Source organism: Lotus japonicus, chromosome 4 (assembly GCF_012489685.1).
Source record: "Lotus japonicus ecotype B-129 chromosome 4, LjGifu_v1.2".
In the NCBI taxonomy this organism is placed as follows: Eukaryota; Viridiplantae; Streptophyta; class Magnoliopsida; order Fabales; family Fabaceae; genus Lotus; species Lotus japonicus.
Genome location: NC_080044.1, coordinates 23,897,779 through 23,923,433, shown reverse-complemented (window position 1 = coordinate 23,923,433; position 25,655 = coordinate 23,897,779). Strand labels below are relative to the sequence as shown.

The following is a 25,655-nucleotide window of genomic DNA, read 5'->3' as shown; positions in this document are numbered from 1 at the left end:
TTAAATTTAAGATAAAATGTAGAGTCAGGTCAAAGATGTTTCACGTGGAAATGACATCACGTGCGTATAAAATGGCCACTATTTTCTTTACTCTCTCTCGTACACAGTTGATTCACACTTATCCGTACGATGAGACAAACCCTCGAGATTCTGAGTTAAGATTAAGTGGGTCTCTTCCAACAAATAATTCTCCATACATAACACTCATGGATCGAACGTTGGACTAGATGCTTAAGAGGCCTAACTATCTACTATTTGTGCTAGACCTTGTTGGTATAACATATTTAATTTTGACACATCACATATGTTGTAAATTTTCTTCGTAACGTATTGGAATTGAATTTAAGATAAAAAGTAGAGTCAGGTCAAAGATGTTTCACGTGGAAATGACATCACTTGTGTATAAAGTGCACACTCCTTTCTTTACACTCTTTTGCTCTCTCTCTCTCTCTCTCTCTCTCTCTCTCTCTCTCTCTCTCTCTCTCTCTCTCTCCCGTACGTTGTTGATTCACACTTATCAGTACGATGAGCCCCCCAACCCTCCGATCAGACGTCTCTATCCGCATTGCCCTTGCCTTTCTCGAGTTCCTCTCGACCGGTTTGTCCATCTTGAATTGATTTACTTTAATTTAATTTTTCACTTTGTATATGTATGTGATGTACTCACTTAGCCTATCTATCTGGTGCTAAATTTCTATATGATAATCTTTGTGCATTCATCAATTTTTGTTCGATATCATGCGATTTGATTGCGATCATGCTTTTCGTCATTTCTTGTGCAAATTATATTGGGTAATGTCACTCAAAAATTATGAAGCTCTAACCTAGACAGAAATCGTCACAAAATATGAGTTCGATTTGGATAAATCAATCCAATTACCCATTTTAATTTTATTTTGGGTCTTGTAGTGAGTATTATAAGATACGGGTTCAGGTGCGATCGCTTTTATTTCCTTAATAATAATTTTATAACTTGATGATTTTTATTGATTTAACCAGTTCCTTAAATTGTACCAAAAAAAAAACCAGTTCCTTAAAACTACTAATTAATGTGTTTTAATTTTTCATACTCAAATAATTAATTTCCCTTTTCCTTTTTTTTTAAAAAAAATGAAAAAGAAAGCGCCTTGGTTGGCGTATAATTGCTCAGATGTCACTTCCCACAATGAGATTGGAGCTTAAATCTAAGTTAAAAGACATACTTAGCTCTTACAGAGGGAGGTCCGAGTTTTTGCTTGTTTTTATGGTTTCTTCATTGTTGTTTGGTGGGTTTTGTGGACTTTCGCGAGCTTTGCTTATCTTTGTTGACCGTCTGACTTTCTTTAGGTTTCAGGCTTTGAGGGCTGATTTTGGGGTCTTTTTGGGCGGGTTTACTTTTTCTGGGCGTGACCCTTTCTGAGTTTCTGTGGCTTTATTAGGTTGTTTCTGAATTTTTATCCGCTTTAAATAGGGTGTATATATTTTCTATTTTCCTGACCATTATATCAATACAACTTTTACTTTAAAAAATGTGTTTTTTATTTTATTTAAAAAAATCAATTTGACTCAACCAACAATCATTAATCTTAATCACCTATCTTAATCTTACCAAAAATTTAAATTCACTAGTTAATTTGACTATTAATTGTCTGAATTGATTTAAGGAAAATTTGAAATAATAATCTAATATGTCTTTTTTTTTGAAACATTAATATGTCAATCACAGGCAGGCTCAGATCCATTTAGAAAGTTATGGGGGAATTTTCCCCATTTTAAAGTAAATGAATACCAAATATGTAAAGAGTGCTAATCTCCTACAAGTGTTTTATATGATTGAACAATGTATATATAAAATGTACTTATTGCCCCCACCAAAAATTTTATATTTTCATAATGGAGATGTGTGTATATTGTCCCCACAACTCTAATTTCCTGTATCTGTCACTGCTCGGAGCCTAACTGAATTTAAAATCAAATAAGCTTAGATTAATAATTTGATTACACCATTATTAATCACTTAAACCTATTTTCTTTGAAAAGGAAATTCTTGGCTAAGTGATGAGATAATTGTTATGAACTTTGATGTAGTTGTAGTCTTTACTTGGATCTTGTATAATTGATCAAATCTTGTTGGTCTCATCAACATTGAAATTGTGATATATTATGTTAGAGTTTTTGCTACATATAGAAATAACATACTGTCGTGCATTCAAGTATATATTACTTTTTTCTAGAGATTGATCGCATATAAAATTTATTCATTTTCATCAATTTTAGCACCCATATCTCTTAAGTAGATACAACCACGTGCTTTTATAACAAAGGGATATTGGAAGCTAAACACCATTGGGTATACAATGATTAGGCTTATATCTTAGTTTCAAATCTGCCTTTGCATTTTGATCGAAATACCATAAACAAGATCACTATAGTTCATTTGGAATAGTTAAAGTGATCTCTAAGCAAGAACTAGAAATATATGAAATAAGATCAATTGATTTTTCTAACAAATTAAGCATAATATTGTGTCTTTTACTTCAGCAATTATGTGAAATGTAACATATTAACATATAAGTCTTTACATATGTATGTAAGAGGATATCCTATTGTTTGATATATGTTAGGTACTTAGGTTCATGAAATAGTGGTAAGTTATCTCTGTGTGATTTGTGATTTTCTTTTACTATATAAACAATTTAATTAGCTAATTAAGTTATCGCTGACTTTCTTCTACAGTTCAAAGTTCAAATGGAGTGGATAAGACAAAAATTGACAATCTTAAGGAGATGCTGATGGATGTTTTCAAAGTCAAACAATCATCCATGGAAGCAACAATTCCTATTTCACTATATAACTTATTTGATTTGGACTCTAAAGAAACAACTCAAAAAAATGAAAGCACATCTGATGCTTCAAATATTGCACATAGGACTCATTCACATTCTACAGGTATATAAATTATATTTCATTTCATTCTACAAGTATATAAATTATATTTCATTTCTACTTTTTGTTTTAATTTCTTTTACAATTAGGCATAATTGTTCGAATATAATATAGAATTATTCATTTGACCCTTACCCAACAACTTAAGCTTTTGAGATAATTGGTTATTTAATATAGTATTAGAACCTTAATGACAAGAGGTCTAGAGTTTGATCTCTGTCGGTCTCAATTTTTCTAATAAAAAGTTGAATTTAAGCACATGGTAGGTGAACCTGTGCCTTGTCTACGCTTCAAACCCAAATGATTCTTGCGTGAGGGGGCGTGTTAGAATATAATATAAAATCATTCATTTAGCCATAATCCAACAACTTAAGCTTTTCACATAATTGATTGTTTGACAATAACTTTTATTATAAAGTTGAATTAAAACTTACCTATCATAGATTTGTAATTAGCTCACCTATAAATTGACCATGGCTAGAAACCTTTGAGTTATCTGCAATTTCATGCCTTAAATGTCCAACTCTAAGCGTGAGAATGGTTAAGGTCCCAACTTAACTTGAGATATATTTTGTTGAAATGTTCCTAATATATTATATATAGAGAGAATATCATGCTTGAACTAACTTTTGAGGTAGAGTTTGACATAACTTCAATTATAAGAATTGGAGTAATGAGTTGAGTTTTGTATTGGCAGGTTCTGAATCAAAAATAGGAGGACCATTGATAAACTTGTTCCATGAATTTCACATCGCAGTGGCAGCAATTGGGTTCTTTGATTCATCTGTTGGTGAGGACTACCAGAAAAGAAAGTCTCGTGCCAAGCAAATTTTTAAGGATGCCATAGAGGTATATACCTTATTTCCATATTTGTTTTATAAGCCAAAATTGAATTAATGAAGTACTAGGGGTATTTCAACCCTATGTACAAAAGAGAGAACAAGAGAAATAAAACAGAGCACCTTATTTCCATATCAATAAAGTTTTCATTACGCATGTGTGTTTTTTTGCCTTAACTTGAATGTCTTCACCTTATTGGGAAATTATAGTGCATGGTACCTCCTTTCTTTCCAAGGGTTTAAACTTGTGTCCTCACACTTACGATAATCATTCTTTCTTACTATTAAATGTTAAAATACATGGACCATATAGTTTTGACTACAATAGTTTCCCTTGGCCCAAATCGAATTGCTGTAGTATTCCAATGGACAACACCTTAACAATTATGAAATTTTTAAGGTTTGAAAGGTTTCTATTGCAAGTTTGTTATGAGGTATGCTATAGTTTCTCACCTTGTAACCACCTACCATAAGATGATTAATTTGAAGACTCATAAACTTGGAGGAAAATGTTGATTAAATAGTAGAAGTATTGATCATAAAGTCCAAAACAAAGAGTCTAATATGATTACTGAAGTATCAATTTCAACAAATACCAAGCCCAAGCCCAAGCCCAAGCCCAAGTATGTGGTTCAGAAGTCTAAGGTGAAGTTGTGTTTCTCTTCTGATAGAGAAAACCATGTTTCTCCATATCTAATATTGTATGAAATAAAATTCATGCTATATTTAATTTTCATTTTTAAACAATTAGAATACAAAATTATTCTACTGCATCATATTATATCATTCCATCAACTTTATCTAACATGTGCTCAGAATCATGGATGTTTTGCACGTGTTAATTGTATAATGGTAGCTTATATCTTCAACTACGTGTTGATCCATGTCAATAGTTCCCTTAATTATTTTGTTCTTTCTTGTTGAATTAATGGTCTATACAACACTCATAACAGGTACTGCAAACATGCGGACATGAGACATTCAACAAGATGAACCTCGCTGACGGATTGAAAATGCTAGGTACCAAAAATCATGAAAAGAGCATTAATATCCAATAGTTTTAGAAGTATTAACAACTCATTTTTTCATATGCATTTTATTAAATAATTTTTAATATTTATCCAGATATATATATATATATATATATATTATATTTTCATTTAAAATAAAAATTCTTATGTAATTAAGAAATAAGATTTTTTCTCTGATTGTTTATCATCAAACATACACTACATTAGTTACATAAAGGTAGGGTTTAAAAAATTTAGCTAGCACATTAAATTGCATAAATGGAAAAAATGAAAGAAACTAGTTATGAATTTATTTGTTCAAACTATGTAAGTAGATATGAATCTTAGTAATTTTTAGACCAAATATACTCTTTGTACATATATACATACATAGTTGAATCTCATACACTTTTTAAAAAGTATCCTCTAGTATTTAATGAAATGTTTTGCAAGTAATTAACTAAGGTTAGATACGTCTCTAGTTTTGATCTGAAATATAGTGTGTTATGATATGTTGGTGTTGTGCAAAACAAAAAAGTTTTGTTTATTTACTTTCTGTTCTTAGGGAACAATGCAATGCACCTCAACTGCTATGACAAAGCTATTGTGATGTATAGTTGCGCTCTTGCAATGTGCAAAGACAATGCTATCTACTTGTGTAACAGGTATATATAAATTCTAATTAACTAGACGATTATGGAACACCATTACTTCTTCATAGTTATTGTTAAAAAAATAAATTTATTCATAAATGTTTTTTAAGTTGTTATTTATAAAAGATATTAGCATTATTATTAATTACTATAAACCTCTCGCAGAGCCGCTGCTTTTACTAAGATTGGAAAATTGAATGAAGCAATTCATGATTGTGGTGAGGCAATAAAAATAAATCCGAGACATGCTATGGCATTCTATCGCCTTGGTTATGCTTATTATGAGCAAGGTAACAACCTTGAAGCTATCCGTGAGGGATTCATTAAAGGTACATTTTTCTCTTCTCCTTTCATATACATTTTTGTTTCTTCTCACACAAATATCATTCAGGAGAGACAATATTGTTGGAGTCAGAAATATTTTTGTTTTAATGGGTCTATATATCTCTCGTAGAGAGAATTTTCTACAAACACAAAACTGAAATATTTCTTAAGTGAATCAAACATGAATATACCACTTAAATCCCACACATATATGCAATTATTTTTTCCTTTATAGGTACTAAAAAAGTTACTTGGTCTTTTTTTTGTATATGATGTAGTTTTGCAGCTAGAACCTCATAATAATGATGCCAAGGTCAGTCTTCAGGTATGTGCTAACTTCTAAATTATCAAGAATTAATTCATCTATTTACTTAGAAAAATACTCATAATTTCTCACCAAGAGTTTTCTATATACCTAACAGCTAGCTGATTCCAAGCTTAAAGATGAACTAGAACAAATGAGAGAGCAGGTAAAGTGGTTTAAAGTTTGAGCTTTGTTGCCTTCATTATTGTAAAGGGCACTCTTGTATGAGAAGGCATGCTAGAAATACAATATAACCATTCATGTGTCATTTACTCAACAATTTAAGCTTTTAGCAAAATTCGTTTAACACAACTAAATAATTATTATGAAACAAACTAAGGGAAATCACTATAAAGAAAACATTTTATCTTATAGTAGAATAAATCTAAATTACTTCATTTTCATATCAACTAGTGAGCCAGTTGGCTAATTTTGTTTTATATTATAGTAAAATAAATCTAACTTATTTTATTTTCATTTTTATCCCATTTAGTCCACTGTAAACCTATCAAAATGATATAGGTGGAAGGAAAAATATCACCGAAAAACAATTGAGAACCGTATAAGCTAAAAAAGTAACGCAAAGTAACATGGTTGCTTAGACAAAATCAAGGGATAGGAAGAAAAATAAAACCAAGTTAAAAACATTTAACACCCCTTAGTAACATTTCCTATTTCCAAAAGGATTGACATCTGTGGACTAAAATATAGGGCACCCCAATATTGTCCTACAAGCTTGGACCCTATCATAACCCACGCCCAAAACCGTGAATCTAGGAAGCTTCATCCAAACTTCTATTTATTTTCTATATCTGATAATCACATTTGCGGAGCATAGTAAAAGACACACGAAACCTCTGTTTCATGTCAATTAGCAAGTAAACCTAGAGTAGACCAATGGTGATCATTATCTAAGTAACCAATGATCATCTAACAATTGAAGAAAATTGACCAATATTTTATAACTCCAACAAATTAAAATGTAGCATAAGAAATTCAAGGTAGTCCATGTTGGGGTTATGGAGATCCAAGCCTTGAATCAATCCTTGCTAGTGTATTGAATCTAGCCTGCTTGGACCAAAAGAACGAAGAAACTTCAAAATGGTTGAGGAAGAGATGGAGGCACCATACTCAAGAGTGATAAGAAAAAAGGAAGAGAAGCCACAAGCTCCATGGAAGATTGATAACTCTTAATAGTTTCTCAGAGAGAATTTACGGAGTTTTCCAAACTCAAATTCAAATATGAATATTATGACTAAAGGTATATATGTGAAAATACACATGAAAACTATTTATATGGAGAAGCATGATAAGTAGCCCCTAATGCAAGTGGGCTAGGCCTAACTTGCCCAAAAAATCCACACCCCCTAATTGGACCAATATCAAATCTTAATGTTCCGAAATACAATACTGAAATCCAAACTAAAACCCTATGTAGGCTCAATATATAAGTCCAAACTAAAAACAAAAGATAATCCTAAAATTAGGGAAAGTAATAATACTGACAATATAAAACTATGTTGAATTCATGTTTTGAACAATGAATTCAACAAGTCTTCAAGGGATATTCCTCTTTTTTCCATGCTGTAATCGGGCTCTCGTATATTTGATACTTTGAAGAAAAACATGGGATAATGCAGAAGACATTTCTAATTCTTGAGAAACGTGTAGTCTAGATTGGAGGCTTGAGGCTACTTTGATCAAAGTTAAAGTGTGATTTTATTTTTATTTTTATGTTAAGTGTGGTTATTCTAACATTGGGGTTATAATATGACCAATGTAAGGGTAACTTAACTTTGTTTGATAAGTAGAGTGAAATGTATATTTTCATAAGAATGAGGGCCAAGTATTTTTTTTGGTAAATTTAGAGGGAGCTAAGTGTATTTTACCTTAATTATTTTTCTTTAAAGTGCACCCAAAGACAATTGTAAAGATAAAGTTTTTAATTCTAAACAGTAACAGGTTGCTTGCTTACCAAGACAAACTCCTTAGTTAAATAATGATTAAAAATAGAGGTCTTCGCTTTAAACAATAAGAGAGAATTACAATGTAAGCAACATCAAAGAAAAAATGCAACACAATATTTGATAAACTAGGTTCAACAATTGTATTCTAAATCTCCATCAATTTCTTATCCGTCATATTTTTTAGATCTATCATCTATCACGTTTTCAATGGTCAGTTTTCCGGTACCTCTTAAAAATTTCCTCCTTAGCTCCCTTTGGTTTTGCCCAAATGCATAAAATTTTCTTAGAATTAAAAAGTTGGATATAGTAACACAGATAAATCATAAACCTTAGAAAGAATGGTGAGTTTATTCAATTACTTAATGATCTCATTCTACAATTTCATATATAACATACATCATTTCTCACTTTATGGAAGTATTTGAGAATTTTTTTCTTAGTAAATTGTTGTGTTGTGCATGAATGAACTAATGTTACTCTTATCTTCTTTAACTTTTTTCTTCATGGAATTGCTTTCAGATTGAGAGGTTAATGGGGAATGGAAGTGTGACCCAGGCAGACACTCGGCCAAGCAGAGTATTGGTGATTAAAGGACCGGAGGAAGGTGGTGATGGGAGATTTTCAGTGGTGGAGGAAACGGGGGAGACAAGTGGCGGTGATGATGGAGATACCATAAGTCTTGCAGAATTTATTGAAACTCAAGTCCACAGCACCCCTCCCCCTGAATGAATGAATGAGATCAATCATATATTAGAAAAAAGTTCATGAAAACAAACTTTTTTTATAAGCCAATAATAAAAACAAACTTAAATGTACTTTTATTTTGTTATGTTTCACTTTTCTCCCAACAATTTATGGAGACTATTTAAAATTATTATGTTATGAAACTTTGATTGATATGGTATGAGTCATGGTAAATCCTCAAAATGTCCCTGCATACCCCTCTTTCTATATATCTTTCACATATTTGAATGTCATATGACTTATTCATAGCATCTTTTATTTCTCTTTCCTCTCTTTCAATATCTTTCAAGGTGTGGGTGAATTTGGGATGTCAAGATAATATTTTCATTTAGTGCATGTACCTTATGATTCATTTTATTTGCCTTAGAACTTGAATTAATTAAGTTAACTTAATGATCCTAGGTAGTTTGAGTTACGCACTACTACTTGCGAAGATAAGGGTAATTCAATTTTAGAGTGTCATTGAGTCATGCTTGCTTACTATTGTAATGCATGTGTTTGAGATGAAGGTGTTATTGTAGAATTGTTGTTTGGCTGTGATTTTGGCATGAATTCATCCATGGTATGCTTGCTGAATTTTTTAGAATTATGACCTATTTAATTTATCATCTTATTGAGTATATAGAATGGATAGCTTAACTGCTTTCTTATTTAATTTATCCATTCTATATACTATCATCTTTCGGTTGTTTCTTTGGATTAGCACATAAGTGCTCGGATATTTACTTTGAATTTTGAATATTGTTGTCTATTGGGTATTAGTATTATTATTGATATTTAGTATGCTAAGGTTTTGAAAATTGAATTTCGAAATGGTATTTCAAATGAGGCTCAATTTGAACTTGTTGGTCTTGAATGAGGATCTATTGAGATAATTATGGCTAGGAAAGTCTCGGTACTTAAGTTGTCCATGTGACGCACCTCACTTTTAGAGATTTTTGAATTTCACCCCTAGGTTTTTTATGGTTACTGATATGATCTATGATTGAGAAATTGAGGTGTACGGTGACCATTCATCACCTCCTCCACATGGTGATTAGTGGAGTTTTCTTTCTTATTGTACAAACCCTAGAGCGACGGATGAAGGGTCATGTGGATGGCTTGCAGGTTCGCGAGGGATGTGGTGGTTGAGATTCAAAAGGAATTTTGCTAGGTGATTTGAGGCAGAGTTGAGGGTGGATCACAATGGGGGCTGGTGGCACGGGCATTAGTGGCTCAAGAAGAACAAAGGTCAGGGAGAAAGGAATATGGGGCGATGTGATGGTATCTGGTTGTAAGGAGGATAATTTAGGGAGGTTGGAGGGTTTTCATCCTTCCTGTTGAGACTTGATAGCATGAGAAATGCGTGGAGAAGAGGAGGATTTAAGGGGAAAGATGAGAAGATGAGGTGTCGCTGATGGTGATTTTAGAAAGAAAAAAAAAGCAGGATTAGGTTACAATTATAAAAAGAAGATAATAAACTTTATTTTTAAAATTTTACTAAGGGTGGATCATGTGACTTGCACATAAGCATCCTAGTAAGTCTGCTATCAGACACATGACCATCCTAGTAGGCCTAATATATGCTAAAAAGGGTTAAGGAACAAAATGCAAGAATGATGAAGTGGCAATGAACGTATTGTTCTTAGTAGACAACAAAATGGTTAAAATCTAAAGTTTCAATTGACAGAAAACAGCAAGTTATCCATGCTTTTCATTTCAAAAAAAGTAACATTTTTCCAGTTAAAATATCACATCACAAGAAAAACGTTAGCTTTTTTACGAAGAATATACTGCAGGACCAAAACTGCAAACGGGTGAAAACATTAGGGACTCCGATAGCTCATTTTGAACTATGGTGAACCCATTTGCACATTAGCGTAAATACGAGACCACAAGTGCAATTAAGCCTATATTATATATATGTATAAAAACTGAGGACTGCCTCATCCCCGGGTTTCTCTATGGATGTCCAACATGTGAGCTTGCACTAAGTCTTCTTCTACTTTCCTGTTTGGATACGACCTTAATGTTGCTTATCTACTAGAAATGCTCTAAATAAGCTCCAATAAGTACTCTTTGGTTTGCGACCAAACAGGTGCTTGTTGAAATTGTCTTTCTGAAGAGCCAACAACAACTTGTTACGACTTGAATCATTCAACATAACAACCTTCTTTTCTGCAAGAAAATTGTCAATCAGTCAATATTAAAAATAACTGCAGATAGAACATCAATGTTTTCAGTAGGTATTTTCTATTGGAATTCTGATAGCTTGTCGTATAACTAAAGTGTGTATTGCGCAAGTTCAGGAACAAAATCAGGAAAAATTAGTAAGGGGGACGCAAATATCACACACTAAGTAAAATCAAGAATGACCAAGTGAACAAGACAGTGTAAGAAGTTATAGGCGGGTGCTAATACAATTTTTGAATACTGCTTTATTAAGAATTTGTTTCTCTCTGGGGGCGATCCCCTCTTTAATATGCTTGGGTCCAACCTTGAGTTCAATTTGGACAATCTTAATTATGTTAAGTTAAAGAAGGAAACAATTTGTTCATAGGTGACCGCAAAAGTGATGCAGGAAGGTGGATTTAGCTACATGAACTAAACGACAACATTGTGTTCTATCAAGCAACAATCTAGCACCTTTTATCTGGTATAGAAGTTTTACATTAGTTGTTAATGACCTAACACAATCCACTTTAGACTTGTAACTCTTTATGTAAAATATTCGAATCTATGAAGTATTACACAAACATCAACCTACTTGATACTTCGATTCTTGCAAATTCTCAAGAAGCTCAACAATCTCAAACTGCTTCATCATTGTATCATGCAGTACCTGCATTAATAGCAAAAACTATAAACATCACATCATCAGAACAATCAATATTATTAGATGATTGAACAATGTATCGGATACCCTCTTAGTCTGTTCAAGGTCCAACTCAACAGATTTAATCCTATCCAAGGAACCCATCAGGATTTTCTCCTTCTTCAGAGGTATGCTAGCCAGTGTTTTAAGACTCGACTCGGGTATCGACTCGATCGAGGGGCTGAGTCAATGAGTCACTGATCGGACCAATGAGTCACTGGGTCGAATGCTTGACTCGATGTATATTAAAAAATTATAATAAATATTTGAATTGTAAAGTTAAGGTATAAATAATACAAAAATGTGTGTATATCAACAAATACCTTCTGGTGTAGAGGTTAAGACCTTGCTGAAATTTTTACAAGTCTCGTGCTCGAGTCCTAGTTGCACTAGTTTTTAGAAATTATTTCACGTTTTTGTCAACTGTTGTCAACAGAATATGGAAAAAATAATGAATGGCCAGTTCTAGTTACAACTGTTGTAAAAAAGAAAAGAAATGCCCACTGTAATTAAATTGTTGTCTATAGGATTAAAAACGAAAAAGTGAAAGGCCCATTGTAATTAAAAAATAAAATGGGTGACCCGCCGGTCTGACCAAAAACCGGCCGAGTCACCGAGCCATTCATTGAACCGGCCGAGTCAAACCGGTTCCTATCGAGCTGTTTGCATAACCGATCTGTTCAGTGGTTCGGACCGGTCAGGGGATCGAGTACCGGTCTAACCGGTCGGACCAGTCGGTTCGAGCCGAGTTTTAAAACACTGATGCTAGCAAGTTTATGGCTAAGTTCCTCGAATGCTTTATCTAGTCTCTGAAGACGTTTTATGCATGGATGAATATGATCTTGTTCAGAAACTGTTTCACCCGCTGCTGTATGATTTTTTATGATCTGTTCTCTGGCAATAGATTGGTGAATATCGTTCTGTCTTCTCCAAAGTTTTATTCCTAAACTATGGAAGAACATATCTAGTCTTTCGGAAAAATATATCAGCACTCTTGGCACGTATAAGAAATTTGTTTTCTCCATGTTTTCTTTAACAGAGCTGAGCCAACTGCTGACAAAACCTCCTGTAAAAAATGAGAATGTGTCAAACAAGATCAGGGAAATACTGAAATGCTTGCTACTGATACATATTAGTTTGATGAGTTTCCAACTTGCACATGAAAATGTGAAAAAATAAGGCAAATTTACAGCTTGGCTTCCACACCAAAGTGTTGTAAACTGAGGCATATGTACAATTATATTCTTCAACAAAAGTATTTACGAAAGGAACATTGATGTTTCAATAACTTGACACTACACCTTTGGAGTTCTCTATGCAAGCATCATTCCCCATTTCATCATTTTGCAATGACTGTTCCTGAGTATGGTTAAATTGATCACTTTTGAGAACTTTCTTTGCTACAAGAGCCCTATCATTACAACTATGGTAGCTATCTGATATCCTAGCCTGCAGAATAAATGGTCGTTTAAATGATCAAAGACTCAAGAGACACACATAATGTGAAAGCAGTATGAAATAACAATAATAATAGTTCTAAAGATGATATTATTAGTTAGTTAAAAAAAAAGATAATATATTGGTCTAAATTCCTTTTTTAGTTGGCTAATATTTAGGAAATAAATTATTCTGATTTTTTTTATACTTAGGTTGTTTAAAATTTATTAATAGTAAGTAACTAATTTTAATTTTTTAGAGCCTAAGTAAAAAAAAATGGGAGCCTTAAGCTGTAGCTTATTTCTCTTAACATTATCCACGACTCTGTGCTGGGAATTTCTCCAGCAAAGCCCTCTCAAACTCCTGGACATGGTTTCTTAGATACGATCTATTGTTGTGTTGCGCATCAAGCAATTTGGATGAGCTTTCCCAAGCCTCTCAATGTAAACTGGCCTACCTTCCTTATCAACTCCATGATAACCTTGAGGGCAGGGGCGGATCTACGTTAAAGGTGATGGGGTCAAATGCCCCCATGTAATTTTCTAAAAATCTGCCAGAAATATACTGTTGTTTGATAATATAGCATTGAGATGAGAGTATACCATTGTATCCCATTGCTCCCACTGGCCCACATGCCCCCACGTTCCAAAATGTTTGATTTGTGAATGTTTTCCTTTAAGGCACACTGATATGTTTCATTTAGCCTCACTAATTATATATTGTACAAAAAATAATGTTTTATTACATTGTGATTGTTTTTTCAAAGAGACCCACGAGATGTTAATTACGGTAATAAAGAAGCAATAGTAATATTATATTTTTGAAATCATATATTCTATTTGGTGAAATTGGCTGATTTATAGAGTATTATGTTATATTTTATGTTACAAATATGTTTATATATATATTTATACTAGTGTTTTTTACCCGTGCGTTGCATGACAGATTTTGTTCTTGGATTGTAATCATATGTAAACATATTGATATTGAGGAAGCTAAGCTTGAATAACAATGAAGATAAGACTTTCTTATTACAATTTCCCCCTCTCTCTGTTCGGTCTGCCGTCAATTATTAACATATTTTTACTATATAATTTACATACTTTTTTTTGTTGAATGTATTTACATACCTTTTATATATATATATATATATATATATATATCTAATCGTGAGATTATTTAAAATGTTATGAAAAAAATTACTGAAATTATCTTAAACCTTTTTTCCCTAAATGAAAGTATTTTCATATAAAATTTTCCTCCCCGTGGAAGCTCTGTATTTGCATCTAAATGCAAATATTAAAAAACACTATCGTTTCATTTTTGCAGACAAAACACGTTTGATTTTTTTTCAACAAAAATAAAGTACATAAATAAATAAATTTGACACCAGTAATTTTAGTAATAATGCATGTCTTATGATTCATCCTTCACTTCATGTCATATCCACATGCACCCCTACAAAATGAGAATAATCAAAACTAACATTTTACTCTCTATTACAGTTCTATGTTTCCTCTGCTATTTTTGTAATAAGTTCATTCAGCATGATAGATACCACCATTGCTCCCTCTTCTGTTGTATTCTTCAGCATCTATATTAGCATTAAGCATTTGATTCTTACTCTACAAAGTGAAAAGTCTATCCTTGAAATCTGATTTCTTCATCTCTAAGTTTTTTGACTTTTGTTCTCAAATAATTTTAAGTATCACTTTTCCTCTTCTTTGTTATGCCTTTTTCCTTGCTTGTTGAGCTCAAACTCTATTCCTCAGCAGCCTTTGTCCTCTCCAAAGTGGCCAGTTCCTAAAAAATATTGATAAAAACTTATCAGTATGATTTTGTCATCCGATTTTTTAATTCTCCGAAAATTATATTCTGTTAAATAGCAACATCAAGTCAAATCTTCGTTCTTTAAATATCAATGTTGGGCTATAGTTAAAAAAAAAGCTTCCAAATAGATCTAAAATACTTGGTCTAACAAAAGATGATAGATAAAAAAAAAACAAATAAGCTTCTAAAAAAGAGGACAGATAAAAAAACCAATAATGCTATCTCAGCATCACTTGGGCTAACTTCTTCATTGAAGACTTTTTTAAAAGATAAGTTCATGGAATGGTGTCTTATGTTTTTGTTTTGCGAAATTGGTCCCTTTTCCTAAATTAAGTATAACAAACATGGTATGGTTATAAAACAACTCTGGTAACTGCTCTTGGAGACGCTAAATGATATCACTAAAAAAGCATAAACTAAATTCGCAAACCCTTCTTAAAATTGGAATTTATTTTTGCAACAGCTGAAGGTTTATACTCTAAAAGTGAACTTTACCAAGGCTTACAATAATGTTAGTTGCAAACCAAAGTATTACTCTAAAAGAAAAGCCATGTATGTTCTAGAACTTCAAATTCCTGTGGGAGTTCAAACCATAGTTTTAAATTATCATGATGATACAAACACATTGGAACTGAAATGAGTTTGACATAGAAGATATATTTGATGCATCCTTGTGAGGACCATTTTAAGATGTTAAAACGTTGAGATATTCAGTTCTAAATTAAGTCAATATTTTAAAGATTACTGTAATAGTATTCAACAACAACTTAGAATTGAGATATTAGGATCACTAACCACAATCTTATCAGCAGCTTCACACATCTTATTGACCTTGGCTTTGAATGTAAGCACACTGTCATAGACAAAAGTAAATGAAGGAAAAGTGTGAAATTAAACATGCAAAAGTAGTGCAATAAAAAAGAAGAATGTAAGCACAAAGTAAGATTAAAAAACAATGAAGAATGTAATCTGTCATACTATTTTCTCTCACCATCGTTTGAGATCATAGACGCCATATGCACACTGTGAAATAGAGGCCATTGAAGAAAATCACCAGGAAAAAAGTTTTGAAGCAATAATTATGTTGAGAAATAACCATACTGTCAAAAAAAGAAGAATACCCAGCATTTCACGCTCTCTGCTTAACCATATGCATACTTTGAAATAGAGGCCATTGAAGAAAAATATCAGGAAAAAAGCATTAAAATCAGAGAGCAAAGCAGTATATAATGTCAGTTCGGCAACATGGGAGAACTACTAATGGAATGTATGATTAACTTCTCAGTTCCCACCGGTATCCATAACAAAATCCAGAATGTAGAGGTACGTGGAGAATGAAAAGTGAGAAACATTATAATGTGTAATTGTAGCAAGTGCATTCGATGCATTAGGATGACCTCAAGTGCAATACTTGTATCCAAAGGTTTTCAAGTTAGAAAAAAACAACAAGAAAATAATACAACAGGGAAAAAAGATCAAATGGAAATAAACTCAGAGCACATAAAAAAAACCACTGTATATAGAAGAAGCCAACATTAAAAACATCATAAGAATAGTTGAGAATAGCTCAGATCACCAACATAATAAAAACTAAGAAAGGCAACACAAACTTGGAAAAAAATCAGGGAGGAAAGACATGGCAAGAGGACAGGTAGAAGAGACCTTTTCACATGACAGCAAGCATTATCTAGTTTGCAAATTGCAGATTGATGGTGTTTGCTCCTTCAGGGTCATTCTACTGTGAATGTCTCAATAGTCGATATACTCTAATCTCAACCTATTTCCCCTACTTCCTAACTCTCTCTCTCTCTCTCTCCTAAATCACTATATCCCAGCTTTAACACCCAAAATGCATAGGTCTGAATGTTTTTAGTCCTCCTTTTCATCTCACTATAAAGGCTGGCCACATTTGCAACACAAACTAACTTAAAGGTTTCCAATGCCTCCACTAAAAGGTTTCCAACAACCTGTACAATAACTAATTCATGAGAAGAATGAATAAGAACAAATGATGAGTAGAAAGCAGATCCATATTCTTTAAATAGTACTTTAAAATAATTTATCAAAACTATATATGATAGAACTCGAGGTGAAATAACCAGTTACTTTGGTCTCTTCTTCTGTCCTAAGAATTAATTCAGAAGGAATTGACATGACATGATTTTAGAACAAATTCCAAACCATTCAAAAAAGTATTGAATACAAAATCAGAGTTATGTCATGAGACAAATCATTTCAACCTGGACTGGGCGAGACCCCAGGGTCCCTCGCCCAGGGGCGCTGGCCTAGGGCGAGGAGCGCATCAGGGACTTGGGCCTTCGTCTTGGAGGCCCAACCGGCCCATTAGGATGGTTTAGAGGCGTTAGGCCCAACTCCCCCAACTATAAATAAGGGACGGTGACCAATTGTAAGGGACTCTTAGATTATTTGAGAAATAACAAACTGGAAATTCAGTTACTTTCTCTCTCTAAGCGGTTACGCTCTCATTCTCTCTAGGAATCTCACATCACGTTCCTTGCACCTTAGGTACTATACCTCATTTCAATGTTCATAATGGAACATTTGGCGCCGTCTGTGGGGAACGGTAGATTTCGATTCCCGGACTACGTGGAGCATGGTTTAGCTGAGTGAAGTTCGTTTTTTCGTGCGATTCTCTTCGGTTTTCAATTTCTGAGTCAAATTCTTGATTTGTTGGTGGCACTTAATGGAAGCGCAACGTCGACAAAGCGAACGAAGGATGAAGCACACGCGCAATCCGCATCAAGCATATAGAAGGCGACGCGAGAAGGAGGCGGAATCTTCAGTCTCCTTGTTGAAATTCTCAGAAGGAAAACCGCCGTCACCCTGGTCGTTGGACACTCAGAGATTGGAGGTGGCTGATTCGCGACATAAGTCGTGGTTTGGAGCAGCAGGACACGGAGGCCCGAGAAGCAAATACAACGACGAAGCTTCGGATGTTGCAAAGGAAAAGCTATTGGAAATCCTCGAAGGAATGGAGAAACTCATCTCTAAAAGGAAAGCTGGCGCGCCTGGACAAACCGTCTACATCGGAAATCCTCCGAGAGCCGTTAACAACGCGAATAAGTGGCGAGTCGGGAGGTGAGTGGTGCGTTTATCACCAGGCCATGGACCACGTCACAGAGGAGTGCCGCACGTTGCAGCGTGAAGTTGGGAAACTGATAGCGGCAGGAAGACCTACTAGAGTGCAGGGCGGTAGAGCTCCAATACCCAAAGGAGTACACACGATTGCCGGAGCGTTTGGAGGAGGAGGAATCACCAGTGCAGCTAGGAAGCGGTATGCTAGGGCAGTGAACACGGTAACAGAAGTTCCTTTCGGTTTTTCACATCCAGACATTACCTTTTCGTCCGATGACTTCGTTGGAATAAAGCCACATCTAGACGCTCTGATTGTAATCCTCTTTCGCGTCAACCAACTTAATGTACAACGAGTACTTTTGGATCAAGGGAGTTTAGCGAACATCATTTACGGCGAGGTATTTGATCGGCTCGATTTGAATGAGGCATATCTCACTCCTTATGCAGGGACTCTGGTGGGGTTTACGGGCGAGCAAGTATGGGTGAGACGCGTCCTTGACCTTGATACCACATTCGGCGAGCGAGAGAACGCTAGGACGCTGAAGGTGAAATACTTGATCCTAGGAACGGAGGGATCGTACAACAAGATAATTGGCAGAAACACCTTGAACCGCCTGTGCGCTGTGATTTCGACAGCACACTTGGCGGTTAAATATCATTTGCCGAATGGACAAATTGGGAGAGTGGTTGTGGACCAGAAAACGGCGAGGGAGTGCTACTGCAACGCGGTAGACCGGTACGGGAAAAGGAACTCCTCGGTGGGACACCGATGCAACGAGGTCGATGTGCCGGAAGAAAACCTAGATCCAAGGGGCGAGGGGCGAGTCAACAAGCCCACGCCGATCGAGGAGACCAAGGAACTGAAATTTGGCGAGAAGATACTCAAGATAGGGACCCGACTGACTGAGGCCCAGGAACAGAGATTATCAAAGCTATTGGGCGAGAACTTGGATCTCTTTGCTTGGAGTCACAAGGACATGCCAGGGATAGACCCGAACTTCATTTGCCACAGGCTGGCGCTAAATCCCGGAATTAAACCAGTGACCCAGACGCGCCGGCGAATGGGCGATGAAAAGGAGAAGGTAATCCAGCAAGAGGTGAACAAATTACTGGCGACAGACTTCATCCGGGAAATTAAGTATCCTACTTGGCTGGCGAATGTGGTGATGGTAAAGAAGGCGGACGGAAAATGGCAGATGTGTGTAGACTACACAGACCTGAACAAGGCATGTCCGAAAGATTCTTATCCATTACCGAGCATAGACAAGCTAGTGGATGGAGCGTCAGGAAATGAGCTGCTGAGTCTGATGGATGCCTATTCGGGATATCACCAAATCAAGATGCACCCATCGGATGAAGACAAAACGGCCTTCATGACCGCTAGGGTAAACTACTGTTATCAAACTATGCCCTTTAGGCTGAAGAATGCAGGGGCGACGTATCAGCGGTTGATGGATAGGGTATTTGAAGTTCAAGTAGGAAGGAACATGGAGGTATATGTCGATGATATGATCGTGAAATCGGTTTTGGGATCAAGCCATCATGAGGATTTGACAGAAGCTTTTGGCAGGCTCCGAAAACATAATATGAGGCTCAATCCGGAGAAGTGTTCTTTTGGTATACAGGGCGGGAAGTTTTTAGGCTTCACAATTACGTCAAGAGGGATTAAGATCAATCCAGATAAGTGTAAAGCAATCCAAGAAATGAAAAGCTCCAGCAGTGTAAAAAAGGTGCAACGCCTGACAGGGCGGATTGCAGCCCTGTCCAGGTTTCTCCCTCATCCGGGCGACAAGTCGGCCCCATTCTTCAAGTGCCTAAAGAAGAATGCGGCATTCGAGTGGAGTTCAGAATGCGAAGAAGCCTTTAAACGCCTCAAAGAGATGTTGTCCGCACCACCCGTGTTGTCAAAGTATGACTCGAAAGTGTGACCGAGGGCGATGCAGGAGGGGGACCTGGTGCTAAAGAATCGAACCGAGAGCACTGGGAATAAGCTGAGTCCAATCTGGGAAGGCCCCTACAGAATTTTGAAGGCCTTAGGGAATGGGGCCTATCACCTGGAAAGCTTGGACGGAAGGAGAGTACCACGCTCCTGGAACGCGGCGAGCCTAAAATACTATTACAGCTAAGGGATTGACAAGGAGCTGTTTTCGGAGCGAGGACGATCAGCTAAGCGCGTCTCGCAAAGATTGAAGGTGTAAAAACAAAGACACGTTCTTGTTCTCCATTTCGAGAGTTTGTTGTCAAAGCGCCTAAATGGTAAAAACAAAGACATGTTCTTGTTCTCCATTTCGAGAGTTTGTTGGCCTAAGCGCCTAAATGGTAAAAACAAAGACACGTTCTTGTTCTCCATCTCAGGAGTTTGTTGACTATCACGTCTGATTGAAAATACAAAAATTGTATCCAGCAATTTCAATCACACTGAATTGCGGCGAGAGCTAGGTGGGAAAAATTCCCTGAAGGTGGCGATCCCAACACGACCTTGAAGTCTGGGGATCGCTCCGGAAAAACCGACGCAGCTCGCCGTCACTCGTCGGCGATGTGTGCGGATAAACTTCTTATCCCTAAATCCCCCCGAAATATGGGCGCGTGAACATAACTAGGCATAAGTCTGGGTAAACCTATATGGCCATTGGGTCCCTAATAGCAATAAGTCCTCGCTAGGGCAAAACCGGCGATGCCACACCTGCTCTTACGAGAAATATTGGTGTGACGAAAGCCTCAAATCAAAAATTGAGCAGAAGTCCTAGTTAAACAAAGCAACCATCAATGTCGTCGGACGTAATTCAGAAATAGGGGAACTATGGGGGGTGTTGAGAGAAAAGAAAAACTCCAGAAAAGCGCTAAAACAAACATAAAACGTAAAAAAATAAAGCTGAATTGATCAAACTTGAAAGTAAAATACAGACAAAAGTTTAAGTGAAATTAAGAAGTACAAGGCGTTACAATAACTTCAAACAAGTTAACATTACATTTTACTCTCTTACTCCACAGTGTCTCCAAGGTCAACGTGAGCAACTTCCGGTGGATCTTCCCGACCCACCAATCCGGCAGGGGTGACCTTCTTGAAAACTCCCAGGGGTGCAAGGTCGACATTTGGATGGAGGTGCTTGACCTGAGCTTTGCAAATTAGGAAGCCGCAGATACGCTCGTGGGCTGTCGCGAAAGCAGCTTCTCTCCTTATCTGCTCCTCCAAGGCGATGGCCTGGGCATCCTTCTCGACCAAGAGTTTGCATTTCGATTCCAAATCTGACCGGGTCTCAGCAAGTAACTCACCTTTGGCCGCCAGCCCTTCGCGCAGATCGGCAATCTCCTTATCTTTGGCAGCAAGGCTTTCCTCCTGAGAAGCAATAGTGGCCTCCTTAGCACTAAGGTATTTGCGGAGTCCCTCAACCTGGTTCTCAAGTTTCCTCTCCTTCTCGTCCGCCGCAGCCTTTGCAATCGTCGCTTCCGCGAGTTTTTTCTGCATCTTCTTTGTCCTATCCACCTCAGTGGCTAACTGGGCAGACAACTTGGAGCAGGTCTCGTTGGCTTGAAGGTTGATGGACTGCAGCTTTTCCACCTCTTGGCGAAGCCCCGCAATTCCAGTAAAAGGCCGAGCCTGCCAAGCCACCTGAGCGAACAGACAGCCGGTGCGAAGAAGACTTGACACAGCTTCTTGGGCCACCTCTTGCGGGTTTTGGCTGGGCACTTCCCTCAATTTCTCAAGGCAAGGATGAGAGAGTAAAAAGGAGAAGGGATCGACAGAAGAGCTGCTAGAGGGGTCCTTTGGGTGGTCCGAGGAGGAGGTGAATCTTGAGTAGTCTGGACGGGCGGAGGACACAGCGGGCGGTCAGTGGACGGAGGCTGCTGGCCCGCCATTGAGTCCAAGGGGCAAGAAATATCCACGGCAAGGGAAGTGTCCGCCTCACCCTGGTGATCGGGCACCAAGGAGTCACGTGTGCTATCCGGGACAGCCGGGGCGGACACGATGGATCCCTCGCCCGTAACAGTCAAAGGTGCAACCCGAGAGCCTGTCTCGCCCAGCTTCTTTTTCTCGGGAGAGCCCTCACTTATCGGCGAGCTTTGCCTTTTCTCCCCAACTTGAGCCGGGGACGGTACCTTATCGTTCCCGGAGAGGAAGGCCTCCAGCAGTTCGGAAGTAGAAAACTTCATGTTCCCTGAAATGCAAAGGAAAGAGTCATCAGAAGCGAAGAGATTAAGAGGAAGGTGTGAAGAGGACGGTAAAGGGAAAACCTAATCGAGGAAACAGTTTGGATCCTGGGGAAACACTGAGTAGGTCAGTGCAACTGAAAAGAGGAAGTTGGGATAAGACACCAATGGCGAAATTCTCTCTAGAGGAAGAGCGCGTCTCGAGAGAATTGGATGTGGTTTTGGGACACTGTGTCCAGTAAAGAGGGAAAAGGGCCTTCCCATCCTTCTGTGGAAATGTCGAGGGGTAAGCAGGGTGGACGATGACCCGGAAATACCGGCGAGCCAGGCAAGATTCGAAGCCAACCTGGTGGGGGGCAAATCGTTCGCGGCCCGGCCGGGGCACCAGGATGACCCAACCATGGGTCTCTAGAGATCGGGGATCTGCTTCGAAGAAAAAAGAAAAGAGGGCAGGGGAAGGAACCACATCAACGCTGCGACAGAGAATTTCGAAGCACTTCAGATAAGCCCAGGAGCAAGGGTGAAGTTGACAAGGAGAAACGTTAATATCACATAGCACTTGGGTGAGAAAGGGTGAAAAGGGAAGTTTAACACCAAGATCAAGAAACAAGTACTCATATACAAAGAAGAAGTGGGAATACTTGGGGTCGTTAAACACACGATGTTGCCAAGGGCGATCTTGCTCTTTGCAGCCGGAAGTACGAAGGAGGCCCTCTAATAGCGGGGACCTGCAAAGCCCACCAGCCCTGTGGGCAAGGTCCGAAAGGGATCCGCTAGTAGAGAGCTCTGATGGTTGGTCAAGAACTCCCTGATCATGAGCCTCGAAGATGGGGGAAGGAAGAGTGGCAAAGGTTGCCAAGCAATGGGATTTGATCTCCTCCACGGAGAAAAGGGCCCCGCCGGAAGGCATCGTAAAAATAGAAGGAGAAAGAGAGAATAAGAAAATAAAAGGGCCCCGCCGGATCTTTAAGTTCGCAAGATCGGCAAGGGGAACCGGAGCGTGTGAGAGTCAGGAAGGAATATGGGAACAGTTGATGGGAAAAAGGCGAAAAATGGAAGAAGAGAGAATTTAAAGGCCAGGTAGAGTAGCGGTTGGGGAATTGTGCCTTGACGTGACAAGGTAAAATGATTACTTAAGGGAGTGCAGCATGAGTTTCAGGAAGAAGAAAACAATGCATTAAACGAAGGGTTACAACAGTTAAAGCTTATTGGTTTGAATTCAAATTGTCAGACTCTACTGTGATTCAAAAGGACGTTCCAGAGATAGCGACTGAGATTCCTTGGATTCACTTACCCTTGTATCAACTCAGGGCGCAACGTGGGGCGCAGGCTTGACATATGTCAAAAGTTACGGTTCAGGGCACGTGCGTAACTATGGCGGGGCGGGCAAATCCAGCATCATCGCTGCAAGCTCGCTTGTGGACTCAAGCCGCCAAGGGAGCGTAGCAAGACGTTCAAAATTTCAAATTTTTAGGCTTTAAATTACCAAGCCATGTTGGCAATTGCTCTTTATTTCTGTACCTTGTGTTTAACATTAGTTAGTTTTTTACGTCCATCGCCTTGTCTTTCCTGTTTAAAGACACACTTAGCTCTCATGCTTCGAGCTCGGTGTCTTGTGGACTTGTGGACTGGGCGAGACCCCAGAGTCCCTCGCCCAGGGGCGCTGGCCTAGGGCGAGGAGCGCATCAGGGACTTGGGCCTTCGTCTTGGAGGCCCAACCGGCCCATTAGGATGGTTTAGAGGCGTTAGGCCCAACTCCCCCAACTATAAATAGGGGACGGTGACCAATTGTAAGAGACTCTTAGCTCATTTGAGAAATAACAAGCTGGAAATTCAGTTACTTTCTCTCTCTAAGCGGTTACGCTCTCATTCTCTCTAGGAATCTCACATACCTCATCTCAATGTTCATGATGGAACACAACCATTTTAACCCAAAATCATTCATATTATAATGAAACACATCATTTATCCATTTTACATGATTTAAAAAAAACATCCTAGCGATGAAACTGAAAAAACTTAATCAGAGCAATTAAAAAATCATTATATATAAAAGAAGCTAGCATTGAAAACGCTTTAGATATGTTGTCTTTAATCATGTTATATTAAGCTTTGAGCTTCTTGAATGAGACATGGTCCCCCTTCAAAGATCCAAAACAATCCCCTGTCCTAGCATGCAGGTAGGAAAATAAAGTACTCATCAATTGCGACCACCAAACTGAAAGCGAAAAACGACTTGGTAGACCACTAACAAAAATTATCCTAATGAGATAAACAGATCTAAAGATAATTCATGAAAATTAACCTAATAGATAGCACTTCTTTTGACATCAAATCCTATCTAATTACCAAGCCTATCTCATTAAATTGAACAAACTTAAGTGTCGCCCCTTCCAAATTATTTGTAAGTTGTTTAATTGGAAAGCACAGTGCAATACGTGTCACAACAATTGCCTTGACATCATCTCTCTGTATAGCCTAGTCAAAACTCTCCTTTAAACTGTGCAATACTGGAGAGACAGAGAGATAAATGAGCAAGATATGATCATTTAAAGTAATAGAAAGTAACCTACAAAAGGAACACTTAAGGAGTGATGGGGAACAAAAGATACAGCAAGAGGGTTACCTTGGAATTATTCAAACATATGCAACATCTACTTCCTCCTCCGTAATTCATCTTTCCTGAAACCAGAGTGCACTGCTGGGAAATTCATTTTATTAGCTTGTATTGCAAAGGACACTGAAAACATTCAAATTGAAGGAACTTTCAAAAACCAAGTTATAAGTGCAGGGCATAGAACATCCAAATATGAATAACGAACATGAAAAAGAAATTACTATTCACCTTGAGGTTAAGAGAAGTATATGGAAGCATCAGGCCTCGTGAAAACACAAAACTCTTAGGGATCTTTTCCCCGTGATAGGATCCACAGTTGGCTGCTGCTGCGGTTGCTTATGGTTCTTGATGACAACAGGCCTCCTAAACCCCCCATTCTTCTGCTTCCTCTGATTCATTCAGAAGTGCAGAGTCAAAAATACAACCCACATAAACGAACCCAAGTTTGGACTTTTTTCAGTTTGGTTTGAAACGAAGTTGGATAATATCAAATGAGAATTAATCTGGGAGTGACACCTCATCAAATTGGCCTGAGAATTAATCTGGAGTGACACGTCATTAAATTGGTCTGAGAATCATTCTGGGATCGATCGACACGTCATCAAATTGACATGTTGAGAGTTCTTCTTTTCTAATATATATTGATTGATATTGATATTGATATTTATTTACTTATTTTGCCCCACATCATAAAATTCCTAAATTCGTCACTACTTAAGGGGTAATACTGAAGTACATCTTCCAGCTCTTCAAATTCGAAATCCTTCAAATATTACTATGGCATTAGACCCAACCAACTAAATCATTTATCAAGTGTATCAAAAAATAGAACACGAGCTAATGCCAAAATACACAAATATCACACAACACTATAAATTTGTTTGAACCAAAACTAAAATCAATCTA

At 37.3% G+C, this 25,655-nt stretch overlaps 1 protein-coding gene and 2 long non-coding RNA genes across 4 annotated transcripts; 2 read left to right on the top strand and 1 right to left on the bottom strand.

Moving 5' to 3' along the window:
• The first annotated feature begins 2,596 nt into the window (after window positions 1–2,596).
• Window positions 2,597–6,242, top strand: LOC130712511 (uncharacterized). The gene is made up of 8 exons (XM_057562345.1): window positions 2,597–2,603; window positions 2,716–2,928; window positions 3,623–3,774; window positions 4,718–4,784; window positions 5,340–5,439; window positions 5,593–5,756; window positions 6,030–6,076; window positions 6,174–6,242. The coding sequence occupies exons 1-8, from the start codon at window positions 2,597–2,599 to the stop codon at window positions 6,240–6,242; spliced, it is 819 nt and encodes a 272-aa protein (XP_057418328.1).
• A 1,854-nt stretch (window positions 6,243–8,096) lies between these two features.
• LOC130714683 (uncharacterized) lies at window positions 8,097–8,919 on the top strand. Of its 2 annotated transcripts, none has more exons than XR_009011381.1 (2): window positions 8,097–8,232; window positions 8,542–8,919. It is a non-coding gene; the product is annotated as an uncharacterized LOC130714683 (long non-coding RNA). The 2 variants fall into 2 exon arrangements; XR_009011380.1 differs by lacking the exon at window positions 8,097–8,232 and adding an exon at window positions 8,233–8,363.
• Window positions 8,920–14,472: 5,553 nt separating this feature from the next.
• On the bottom strand, window positions 14,473–25,133 carry LOC130715975 (uncharacterized). The gene is made up of 4 exons (XR_009011824.1): window positions 24,978–25,133; window positions 15,879–24,872; window positions 15,683–15,740; window positions 14,473–14,860 (listed from the first exon to the last, which is right to left on the bottom strand). It is a non-coding gene; the product is annotated as an uncharacterized LOC130715975 (long non-coding RNA).
• Between the last annotated feature and the right edge of the window lie 522 nt (window positions 25,134–25,655).